This window comes from Apus apus, chromosome 8 (assembly GCF_020740795.1).
Source record: "Apus apus isolate bApuApu2 chromosome 8, bApuApu2.pri.cur, whole genome shotgun sequence".
Taxonomy (NCBI): Eukaryota; Metazoa; Chordata; class Aves; order Apodiformes; family Apodidae; genus Apus; species Apus apus.
In genome coordinates, this window is record NC_067289.1 from 15,305,311 (window position 1) to 15,317,760 (window position 12,450).

Here is a 12,450-nt window from a genome sequence, read left to right on the forward strand (position 1 = left end):
GTCCTCAGACTCCTGCACCAAACACCAATTCTGCGGTGTTTCCAGCCAGCAGGAGAGAGAGTAAGGGGCTTCTGCCTTTCTTCTCCCCAATAAGGAAGTTTCAATCCCCTCCAAACCTTTTCTGAGCGCTTCCGCCATGCAAAACCCTCTAGAGATAACCAAAATGAGAGCTGCAGGATTCGGCTCCCTCCCACCTCTGCTACAACTGCATCCACTGAACAGAGTGAGATTTCTGGACCAAAACACCAGGAATACCCAGACCCCACAGAATGGCAGAGATGCACACAGCATGGGCTTTTCTGGGTGTGCTTGCAGCTCCAATTCCTCCTGCTAGGGTTGCAGCCCTGCAACGTGCACCAAGCTCTGTGTAAAGCCTGGCATAGGTTTCCCACAAGCAGCCTCTTCCCTAAGAAGAAAATGAGTTTTCTCCCATTGGGAACCAAGACACTGCAGCAGATCACTGTCAGTAGCATTAGGGCCACACAGTCCCCAGGACACTGACATCCTCTGCCAGGAACAGAGTTTCTTTCAAACATGCTGAGATTTGAACCTTTCTGACGTGTAACAGAATCAGTTCCCCTCTCTGCCAGAATAATCCCAACAGCTCCTGGGGTTTGTTTGCCCAAGTGCCTGGTTTGCTGCATCTACAACCCTGGGGAAGGTGCTGGGCACCCCTGCATGGCAAGCAGCAGGCCCAGAGTTACTGCTGTCCTAGTTCATCCAGGACAGTCATCCCCAAATTTAGCCACTGTCAAGAGGCAGCTGGGAGAGGCTGGTGAGGGGACATACCACATGGGTCTCAACATGGCCCCCCACAAGGAGGGAGCAAAGCAAGAGAAATTATGCAGCCCACACTGAGTTTCATCCATGGAATACTATGCATGGCAGGGTATTTAGCCATATAAATATAGTCAGAGAGAAGAGGGAGAGCTTCCCCAGACAGAGAACATGAAATACGTGATTCTTTTTTAGGACAGGAAGGTCTCAGACTGTCTACTGCAAAAGACTCTTGACATTTTGAGTTGAGCCAGGTAAGACTCTTGGCTCCCTAAGGCACCTGCTGTTACGAAAGCTGCTTTAGTTTTTAGTTACACAAATTCTTTTCTCTGTGAACTGCTCAGGGGACCTAAAGTCCCTTTCTCAGCTCTGTATCGAAGGTTGAACTTTACAAAAAACTTAGAAAAAAAACCTACCTCATCAAAATAATACAGAAAGTCCCTAAAACTCTTTAGAAGCAGGCAACTAAACAAAAACATCCTGTGTTTCAGTAAATAATGAAAATTCAAAACAGAAACACCAGCAAAGTAGGTGTTACGTACAGATTCCTGTAATATGAATTTGGTTGAAGTTCCCATTTGCCATCCCCCTCAGCCAACCTGCTAAATCTGATGTGTTTTAGATGATAAACAATAACTTCAATTTCCCACCCCTACCACCAGTGACACTCCTGTGGGAAAATGAAATTTCCTGCCAAATACTGTGCTGACTGTATTTTTCAGCATGTAACAACTCTGTGGCAGGCCAGCTATTGCTACGCCCAAGGGCAGAGAATCCTTCTCTCAAAAATAAAAGCACTTGCAAAAACCTCTCTGTGTCACAAAATAGCTGCAACACAGGGAAGACAAAGGACAAAGAATTAAGAGCAGATTATAGTCTTGGAAGACAGGAAAAAGTGACCTGTTTATCAGAAACACTACTGGTGTGCAAGGGAACACTACCTGAGGTGCTCACAGGATCTTTTCTTTTGCAACTGTGCCTGGTGCTAAGAAATTACAGGGTTAGGTCCCTGTAATTTTATCACTAGAGTGCCACACCTAGTGTGATTTATGATTTTTGCTTGTGATTATCTTAAAGCAATAGCTCCTGGAGTGCTATGAATACATCAGAGTCTCCCATTCCATCAAAAATAGGAACGATCTTTCCAGGCTGTATGTTTTAAGAGGAAAATTCACAAATATGAACAGTCAAATTTGGAAGACTGTGTGAAGGAATTCTGTTGTTTAACTTTCAGGTTTTTAATCCTGTAATATTTGACCACCTTAATGCCCATGTAAACCCTCAGAGCCAGCTGAACTATGATTCCACAGCTGTCACAGACACCTCATAGACCCCATTGACAGCCAGCACAGCAACCCCACTATTTTGTCCCACCAGATCTGCCTTCTACTTCTGAGTTTAGAGGCAGACACTGCTGGCAGTACACAGGGGAGCAGCTGCTGCTTCTTGCAGTGTCCAGCTCACCAGCATATTGCAAGCCTCTTTCCATGCATTTTTTCAGCACGTGTTGACTTAGGTGCACATCAAGATTGCTAAACTAGACAGGCATCCAACCTCCCAGGGCAAGGTTTTGCAAGCAGACTTACTTTTATGTTGCAAAGAGCCTTTTGAACCCAAATCACTTCCTGCAGTGTTTCCCCCTACTCACTCTTGGAGGTGGCTGTTCTCTTTATGGCTCCATGCTTTAACCAAATTCCCCTTGCTTACATACATCACTATTTATCACATCAGACCACCTGTGGCATTCGAGCACCTAATTGGAGATGACTCAGCAGCAAAATCCTATGGGGAGATGGTCTGCTACTCTGTAGTAACTGATTACAAACAGCCACTAAAATCTCCTGAGTAAGCCCTAGGACCAGATACTGATGTATGAAGCCGTCTAAGCAAATGGGAAGATACTGTCTATTATCAGCAGACCGAGTCGAACAGACCCCAGAGATCTTTTATAGTGAAACATTTTCCTTCTGTTTCTTTTTTTCAGTTTGATCATGGGCTACAAAATTTTAAAGTAAACAGTAGTCAAAGTTTGCGTGGCAGCGTAACCACTGGCTCCCACCACAACGCCCATAATCCCACTAAGGTTTTCACATAAATGCAAAACTAGCTTAGAGCCAGACTCCAAACTAAAAACTAAGTTTGCTTGGTTTTGTCCTCATCCAAGATCTTCTTTTCTCCCCCATGCCTTGTGACACCTATGGACTTTTTTTTAATAATGGTTCAATAATTATTTTTCCCAAAATCAAGGCTTATCTCAGTATCAGGCCAGAAGTCCTTTTGTTTGTTGAGAGAAGCCACTGCAAGTTAGCTTGTAGGAGAAGGTACCATTCAAATCATTAGGACGTAACTTCTAACATGTGCTATGAATACCCTGAACAGATGAGCTACTGATAACTTGCTTCTTTAGTATCTTCAGAACTTTGGGGAGTTGAATAAGCTGCTATGAATCAGGTATTCTCTCCTCATAAAAAAAAAAAAAAAAGGACCACATGGAAACCTTCACATACTCTCCTTGCAGTCCTTTGAGAGCTGGGAAAATACAAAAAATGGTCAATTTTGTTCCAATTCAATCTTTTAAGCAGCACTAAAAGGACCTCTAAGCAGACATATATTTTCTTGAGGGACATCTACCATTTTGAAGAGGAAAAGAGAAAAACACTGTCTTTGACTCTGAAGGGGTTGTGACTTCCTCAACACAATGACATCTCTCTGCCATAGAGCAAAGAGGTCCAGTGGGGACAAAACAGGAGGGTAGTGGGGACCAACAGACTGCAGGAGCTCTGCCAGGAAAAAAGAACTGAAGAGGGCTTAATGTGCTGCTCTGGAGTGATGTTTTGCAAAGGTCCTACCTTCTAATCCCGTCTTCTGATGAGACTGCAGCATAAGAACAGGAGAGCAACCAAAGGAGAGACTTCAAAGACAAGACTTCAAAGATGAGATAAATACCCTTCCTGCTACCAGCAGCATACTCCTTTGCAAGGTGCTGGAGGCAGCTTAGAGGTCCCATGCCATGCTGGCAGCATGTCCTCCCTGCAGAGCTGCTCTACAAAGCCATCCCACCCATGAGGCCACCCTGCCATAGCCATGTCTCTGCACGCTGCATGATGCCCTCTTGCATGCATCTGGCTTCAGATGGGGACTTGCCCCCATGAGATTTCTACCAGGGGTGACAGCACAGCCTTGAAGATGACCACCACTTCACCAGAGAGCTCACCAAAGCCAATTAAAAAAGCACTTCCCCAGCTCCTGTCCATCTTTCATTTCTGCACGCAGCCAATGATGCTCTAGAAGTCACTGGCTGCTCCAAGCACACCACAAGCTGCTCAGAACAGTTTCTAGCCCCTCTCTGAGTCTTTGGAAAGTACCTGCTATATCACTGGCTGTTTCTGCAAATAGCTCTATACCAAGTCATGTGGCTTTCCTTACTTGGCATCAGGTCTCTCTGACAACACAGTAAATTTCAGCTCTCAAGAGTGAAGGCAGATGAGTTGTGCACTCTGTCATAGCAGTTCAGGTTTTCTTTGGCAAAGCACAGTACAAGGAAAGAGAAAAAGCATGCAGTTGCCCAAACACAAGGGTTCTGCAGAGCCTGCACATGGGATAATACACTCCTCCAAGACTTAGCCCTATGACACTTTAAGCAAAGCTCTGTCACAACCACCCAGCTAATACATGAGTGAAAGAGCTGGTTACACCAGCACTGCTTCACAGCCATGAAAGGGCACAGCACAGGAGGGTTATCTTGCACATTTTGCCCAGTTGTGCCCCCTCCCAACCCAAAGGGAGGAAACCTGATGCTTCATTACTGCCTGTTAGTAGTGATGAGCACTGGGTGCAGTGAGTTTGTTCACCTTTGTGCTGCAGTGCAAGCATCACCATTGGCGAGGCTGCTGCCTGGTACCTGCAGTCCTTTCACCAGCCCTGTTTGATGGGTGTGGGAACCAATAAAGAAAGGTAAAACTACACGTGCAATGCTCCCCATGAAACATCCCTTTGAACCCAGGAGCCCTGCTTGGCTGGAACTAGATCCTGATCACCAAAATCCATCTACATGTGGCACCCAATAGATGCTGCTGCCATGGCCCATACCCTACCCTTCTTTCCATGCCCCAACCAATTTCTGACAGCTTCCCTCATCCTCTTCTAAAAAATATATATTTTTTTCCTACTATCTAGTTGGGGGAGGGATTGTCAGATTTTTTTTTTCCTTTGGCAACCTCCTCAAAACCCAGGACTGAGTCTGAGAAACCAAGTTTCCAGTCCAGATGCTGCAGAGACCAGAGGATTTCAGAGTTGTTCCTCAAGCCTCTATCAGTTAGTGAGATTTGGGAGCCTGGGCCATACCACGTTGTATGGAGAATACAAAGCCAGAAATGAAAGAGGAAAGAGCAGCTTGTGTGAGAGGCCTTTCATTCAAAAGGGAGGAGCAAGCCACAGTGAACACCTTCAACACACCAGCAATGCTAAATCCTAAGGTCACCAATTAGCCTGGGTGAAGGAAAAAGGACGAGCAGACCAGGTAGGACCGCAGTCTGGGGCACTAGCAGGTGCATTCCAAACAGCTCCAAAAGAAGAGAGCTGCTGGGTAAAACACAGCCTAATGACCATTATTTCCAAGAACACAAGCAACTTATCTGTAAACATCACTCCCCCAACCAGGCATTAGCTGAAAAAACAGTGGCTTTAGAGAGAGAGACTAATTACATGGCTCTCAACAGCTGGACTTTGATCATAATTACAGTGCCTTCTTCATCTTGCATTAGTGGCTTTCAGCTGCAGATAGGTGGGCACTTCTTGGAAGGTGAAAATCCTGCCTGTTTCAGATAGTTCACTTTATGACTCAGAGCTAACTTGGGGTTTCTAGAGCTCCCACGGTACCATCCAAACAAGTAATTCATGGGGATCAGTGACCTGTCCCTTCAATGCAGGTGCTTCTGTCCTTACAGCAGCACCTGCCCAGGCCCAGGAGCCAGAGCACCAAGCCTGCTTTATCATTGATTTCAAGCATTTCAGGCAAATCCCTTTAAAAGGGAAGCAGAAATTGAAAAACAGTGAGGTTTTTGTTCAATTCTGCTGTTGCTGAATTTTAGCATCTCTTAGTTCTTTCTCTTTAGAAGAAGGTAGATGAGCCAAATCAGTCTTCCTTCAGACATTCACATGCTACATTTACATACCTCACTTCTGCATGTCCCTATCAGTGCCCAGTGCCCCTCTCCTCCTCTCTCAGGCTGGGCTGCAGCTCCAGCACTGAACTCCTGTATCCACAGTAACAAGTGGGGCTTATGAAGGAGGAGAAGGTGGCTGCTGTCCTGTGTCCCAGCTGAGACATTTGTACTTTCCTGTGATGCAGGGGGTGCTTTTGTTTTAATGCCCAGATGAAAACATTAAAAAGTACATAAATAGCTTAAATGAGAGAACTGGGCTGTTGAGACAGAGGCTGAAGTAGCCTGAACAATAACACAAAGCACTGGCAGCCTCGGCACCCAGCTATTTTGTCTCATCTGTGGCACTGAATTACTGTGTTGTTTGGATATGCCAAAGCAGCAGCACATAGTTGCACTGCTGTGAGATGACAGGCAGTAAGTATACAAGCATTATAATGGCATATTACTTAAGGCTCATAAGTATTATCTATGTTCACCTCTTGACAGAGGAAATGTTTTAGCTGGCTCCCACGCTGTCTGCCTGCGAACATCCCCAAAGTGTAGAGATTAATAGATGAAGCAACAGCAGAAGGTAAATCTAAGCCACTAATCTTAGAGTTAACTGGGATTTATAACTGCTTCCCCCTCCACACTGATCTACAGGGAAATATGTGCAACCCACCATGCATATTAACAGGATTTCAAACTCTTTTCACTATTGCAATATTGCTGGCGTGCCTCAGCTGAACATTATCAGTTTGCTTATGATCAGTTTAAATTATTACTAGATATAAAGTTAAAAAGGAGTACACTGGTGTTAAATAAATAAAGCATTTTGACCACATCAAAGCAGGAGTGTTTCAAACTGTGTAAAAGAAATACAATTATGAAACTGTTCGATTTTGTTAAATCAGTCAGACAAATGTCACTGAGCACATCAGGAAAGATATTCTATCAATGGAGCTTAAAGCTTAAGACCATTTGTATCTTCAGACTGAGAAAAGTATCTCTGGAACAGCTTTCAGCTGATTTTGACCCCTGGCAGAACACAGCAACTAGTAACTGGACAAGTGCCACTCTCAGCTCATGTAAACAGACATGCATAACAGCTGAGACATGTTGTTACTCTAAGCTACATCTCGATCAGGTTTTTTGACTGAGGGGTGTCACAAACTTTATCTGTCCCAAGCTGTCCTGAAGCTTCCCACAGCCCAATGATCACTTAAAAACTCATCGGGCTGCTACGGCGTGTGGCAAGGAGCAGCATTTCCAGTGAAAGGCCTCACTTGCTGGAAGATGCAAGTTTGAAGGTGAGACTGGGCAGCCTCATGGCTCATGTTATGGAAGGTCTTGCCGGGGAAACCAATACCCCCGGCTTCGTTCCACATTCCTCTGCCACGGCAGCACAGCCAAGGAGCGTCTGCTATTTCCCAGCTCCCCTCCTCTCCTTCCCCTCCCCTGGCCCCAAACGTGGCCCCTCCTCACTGCCAGGTCTCCAACACTCCTCCCCAAGACCCTCGCACAGCAGTGGCACTGAGCACCCGGCAGATTAAAGGGAGATCAAACCCCCACAGACGTTACAACAAATCATGATAGTGGAGGAAAAAAAAAAAAAGAGGGATCTCAAGGCTGCCTGTAGTGCCACTGGCTGGGAGATGGTGGCCAAGCCCCTTCTTCAGCAGACAGCTATGCAACACAAACAGCCTTCCCCAGCACCGTGCAGAGGGTGCCGAGTTAATAGTTAACCCTTCTGGGGACTGAACGCCTTGGTGAGACATCAGCCAGGGCTTTTTCAAAATGCAGCCAGAAACTAGCCTTAAAGTTGCTTGACAAGTGTCTGGGCTCAGAGGATTTCACCTCTCCGAACTTTATGACTGGAAAAATACCATCTACTTGTCATTTACATGCTTAAATATAGTATCTTCTATTGGGAGAAACAAACAAACTGACAATGTGATACTGTGATACCTCATGCTGACTCTCTCTTTTATCTGATGGAAAGTTAGAAAACTCAGCGTAACAACAAAGCTAAAATAAGAGTGGTTGTCAGGCTCTGATGTTGGCTGTTAAACAGAAAGAAAAAATAGTATTGGAAAAGTGCTCTTTCTTAGAAGGCAGTTTTTGGTTCCTGGTTTGTTTTGTTTTTCCTCTGGATCTTTAAAATTATTTATTTATCCTTTAAGTTCTAAAATCTCCAAGCTTAATGGTTAAGCTCATATTCTTTCCAGGAGCTTTTTCACTTAAACGAGCAAATAAACACACTGTAGGAAGCTACAGAAATTCTTGCACTACTCAAAGCAGAGCAAACCGTCAGCTCCAAAACACATGGAAAAAGATACTATCAGCTTTCATGTTATTTATCATCTTTTGTTTTTCTCCAATGCTAAAGAGGAGAAGGGAGATATCTTAAACGGATGCCTATAATTAAACAGTGACCTGTTAGAAAGCCAAAAATAATAATAAGCTTCACTGAGCGTGAAGAGAGCAGCACATTTTTTCGGCGTGCAGCCCAGCTGCCACCGGCCGGCAGCAGAAAAGTGAACAATTACACATGACACTCAGATCAAACCTGCGATAGGAGGGAGTTACGTCACGCTCAGAGACTCACCGCTGGATGCAGGGATCAGGGTAGTACTGCAAGGTGGTGAAAGGTGCTGCTTCAAAATTCATCTCCTTCCAGCCCCTCTTTGGGTATAAACCAAAAGAAAATAAATAAATAGATATAAACCAGCGAGCTAACAGCAATAAGGTCAAGTGGTACACGAGGTACAACTTTAGAGATTTATTTTACACTTGCGAATGGGTGGGATCTCCCGGGGACTTGGCCAATGGGATTCATCAAGTGACCTGAGCATCACCACCAGTCCCTCCTCGCCAGCTGGGCATCTTCTGCATAGATATTCTCCCCTCCTCTCAACATCCTTAATAAACTTTGGTGTACGTCGGCCACATTTGTTGTTGGGAGCTCATCTGGGGCATCTCTGAACTTCTGATCTCGCCGGTCATTGGTTGCCTTCCAGCCTGACTTCACAGTTTAATTTTGGCAGCTTTGCAATTTTGCACACTTCTGTGGCCACTGGTCATCCTCCTCTGCGGATGGTCAGACTTTCCTGTGCTGGGTGCACTGCCCTTGCTGAAATCTGTTGCATTTGAAAAGCTTTCCTCGTCAACTCTGTAGCTAATACCTGCGTTCAGTTGCCTGGGGAAGTTTTCAGTCTCTCTCGCGCCACAGTTCAAACAGCCTGTTGTGGTCACAGTTTCAAAAGCTGAATGACAAAATATGGGGAAATTCCTCAATTAAAATTAACTCTGAACTTTTGCTCCTCTGCTTCCTGCCCCTCCTCCCCCCAAGAAAACTATCAGACATAATTGTTAATGTTTCCCTCTATATCTTTTGATCTTTTTTGCAAACAGAATTGAGATTATATAGAAATATTTCACTGGTTTAGTGTGTGATAAATAATGTATACTTTTTTTTTTTTCCACATGAAAAACAACAATAGTTTCAAATATCTGGAGGAGAAAGGAAAAAAAAACAGAAGTCAAATTTTTCAGGCCACTAAAGCTTAAAGAAACAAGAGTGAAGTCCACCAAAACCAGCTACTAAAGATGAAAAGCAGATTTGATTTTCCTGAAGGAAAAGAAAAACCAGGAAGGAACTTTATTCATCCTCCCCACCCCTTCCTTTTTTCTTTTTTTAATTCACACATAAAATAATTCAGGAAAGCAACCTGTTTTGTTCCCCTGTTTTTCCCCCTCCATGGCTCATCCAAATAGTACAGGCTGTAAACCTATCCTGGTTTTGTGGTTTTGGAGAATGAATGAAATATGAATCAGGAGCTAAATTAAAATGGATTCCAGCAGGAAAAAATAGCGTCCATGTATCTATGCACCAGTGGGATTGCATCTTCAAGCAGACATCCACTTCTGTGTATAGGAAGAGGGGAAGGAGCTGCTCTACAGCTCACCTACAGTGCATCTTTTGTGCTGATGGCAGCACAAATACCAACTTCCCAAGCAAAAGCCAGGAGTCTTCTGAGACACCAGTGATTGCCTCTATTTTTCCTCTCTGTGTTTTCATTGCAGGAGATTTTGGTTTGAAGAATGTCATGTGGAAACATTTTCATTGCTGCCTGTGCCAGGGTGGCAGGGGAGCTATTTCAGACGTGACATTCTCCACCCACACTCAGCCTGATAGTTTCTAACATCTGTGAATTGTGAATCCTGTAAACTTGTAGGGCTGATCCCTGGCCAAGTCCAAGAAGTTTTCATTACGATAAGCAGCACTTGCCAAGGAAGAGAGACTGGAAATGAAGGATGTATTTATTAACTGAAGTTAAGGGCTCCCTTGCTGCTGGACCCTGCTTCCCCTGCCTGACCCATGGAGGAGCAGTAATTCAAAATACCTTTACCCCACCTTATGCCAAGCCCTGGAGTAAACACCAATCATCATAGCCTGGATCAGTGGGGAAGAAGTGTGGAAATGTCCAAATCAGGCTCTGCTGGGGAAGTGAAAGGAAAAATCACACCAGGGCTTATGTGCACATGATGCAGCCCATGGCTGCAGAGCTGCTGTATCCCCTTCTGCTGCTGAGGTCAGGATGTGCTCACCCCAGTGCAGCAGTTTCTCCTTAGGCAGCAAATACCTCCAGGAAATGGAAGAGGAGGGCCAAGGCAAATTTGTGATTCCCACTGATAGCCTGGGTCTGGTCTAGGCTTTTAACATCCACACTTAACCAGCCAGGTCCTCTTCCTGCACAATCCATTTGAGCAAGAAGTTGGGATTGTGCTCTCATGCTCCAGGTCTGTGTTCCAGTCTGCATCTATGGGCATGGATATGGATAACCAGTCTGGCTGTGGAGGTGCATGGAGACACCAGATTGGGCCATGGGTACTCTGTAGGGTCCTCCTGTGCTTGCTCCTAGAGACAGACCAGAAGTTTGTTTGATTTCTTCTACGGTACCTGTGCTGGGACTAGCTGTTAACCTCTGCAGACCTGTCTTTTTACAAGAGCAGCCATGTGTTGTGTGATCTCCCAACAGCCTGAAAGGGTTTCTTTTCAGCTAGATTTCAGTCTAAAAGGCATAAACCTCATGCAAAAGAAATACTGCATGAAAACAGCTGTTCTCATGAAATCCTGCTCTACCTACTTCTCCAAGGAAGCAGGAGCAGAGTTTTTCCCAGCATGGCCTGGGCACCAGGGACAGCACATCAGGAGTGGGGCAAGGCCAGACAATTCCCACCAGGAGACTCAGACCAGCTCTTCTGGTTTTGGCCAGTCTCCTCATCTGGCATGTGGCCAGGTAAGGCTCTGTGGCCAGATCCCACACCCCAAGGGCTCTGTGAAGTACAACAGGCAGCTCCTGGAATCAACACTGCAGGGCTGCCTCTGCCTCCAAGGGTGAATGTGACCCCTGGTTTTACACTAACATAGCTCTGCAGAGGTCCCTTGGTACCTCGGACACATTAAGGACAAATCTGCTACAGCCCAAATTACTGAGCCTATGACTCCTACTTTTAGTGTTGAACATGTCTAGCAGCACCACAGTTAAGAAGCAGCAGTTAGTCTCCAGCTTGCAATTCACACCAAAAGAATAACTTCTTCAGAAAAGCCATAATTAATTTTAAAAAGAAGCACCACATAATTGTAATGAGTAGTAGTAGTTTGGAGCTGGGCTCTCTTCTCACTCACAAGGCACTGATGGGAGTAAGTGTCTAGCAAGGACATTTCCATAAAAGCTTCAAAAGAGTCCATCAACTGCCCAAGGTCCTTACCAGCCCTTATGCCTAGGGCTGGGCAAATGCAAATGGCTCACGACTGGGCTCCTTTTGGCAGTGCACACAGCACCTGGCTGCTTTTCCCAGAGAGCTGGTTGTTTTCAGCCTCACACAGATATCTGGATTTGTTTTGAACTAAGTCCAGAAGGTCTATCTTTTGCTTTTTTGCACCTGGAAAATGGAGCCATGGATACCACTGGTGACAATGCACAAAAACCACCTGCAAAATCCAGCAAGTCTCCTGATTTCTCACCCCGAGCCTCAGCTTCCTTCCTCCCCTCCTGCTCACAGCCAAAATTGAGCTGTGGGTTGATTCACCATGAATTTAGGTGGATAAATCTACCATTGCTGTTTGGCTGCATCAAACTCTGCTCAGCTGCAGGGCACTCCTTTGCATAGCACAGTCTGCAGTGCCTGCAGGCCACAGGGTGTGTATTGCCAGTACCCCATGCATAGCTGGGAGGCTCTTTAGGCTCAGTGGTATTTGGCCAACTCCATTTGCACTGCCTTAAAGAAAATCTACTGGGAGATGAAGCTCAGACCTCTCAAGAGCTGAAGATTTCAGCGAGGGTACATGAGAACTAGCAAAATTCATTGCAGCAGCCTGGGAGGACAGGCATAGAGAACTTTTTGCAAGAGCGACCTCAAAGGTAGTAAACATAAGAAGAAAAGAGGGTCATAATATCCTCAGCGTTCACTACCCTTCCTAGAAAGTTTCCTTGGTGTTAGCCAGGGCAGCAGACACGCGTCC

At 45.3% G+C, this 12,450-nt stretch overlaps 1 protein-coding gene across 2 annotated transcripts in view; it reads right to left on the minus strand.

Annotated features, from left to right (window-relative positions):
- TP63 (tumor protein p63) overlaps nucleotides 1–8,744 on the minus strand; it is a 102,144-nt gene extending 93,400 nt beyond the window's left edge. For both annotated transcript variants that reach the window (XM_051626697.1, XM_051626700.1), the window contains exon 1: nucleotides 8,530–8,744. In XM_051626697.1, coding sequence (XP_051482657.1) covers nucleotides 8,530–8,591 — 62 coding nt within the window. In that variant the 5' untranslated portion in view covers nucleotides 8,592–8,744. The remainder of the gene's footprint in view (nucleotides 1–8,529) is intronic.
- Nucleotides 8,745–12,450: the final 3,706 nt, after the last annotated feature.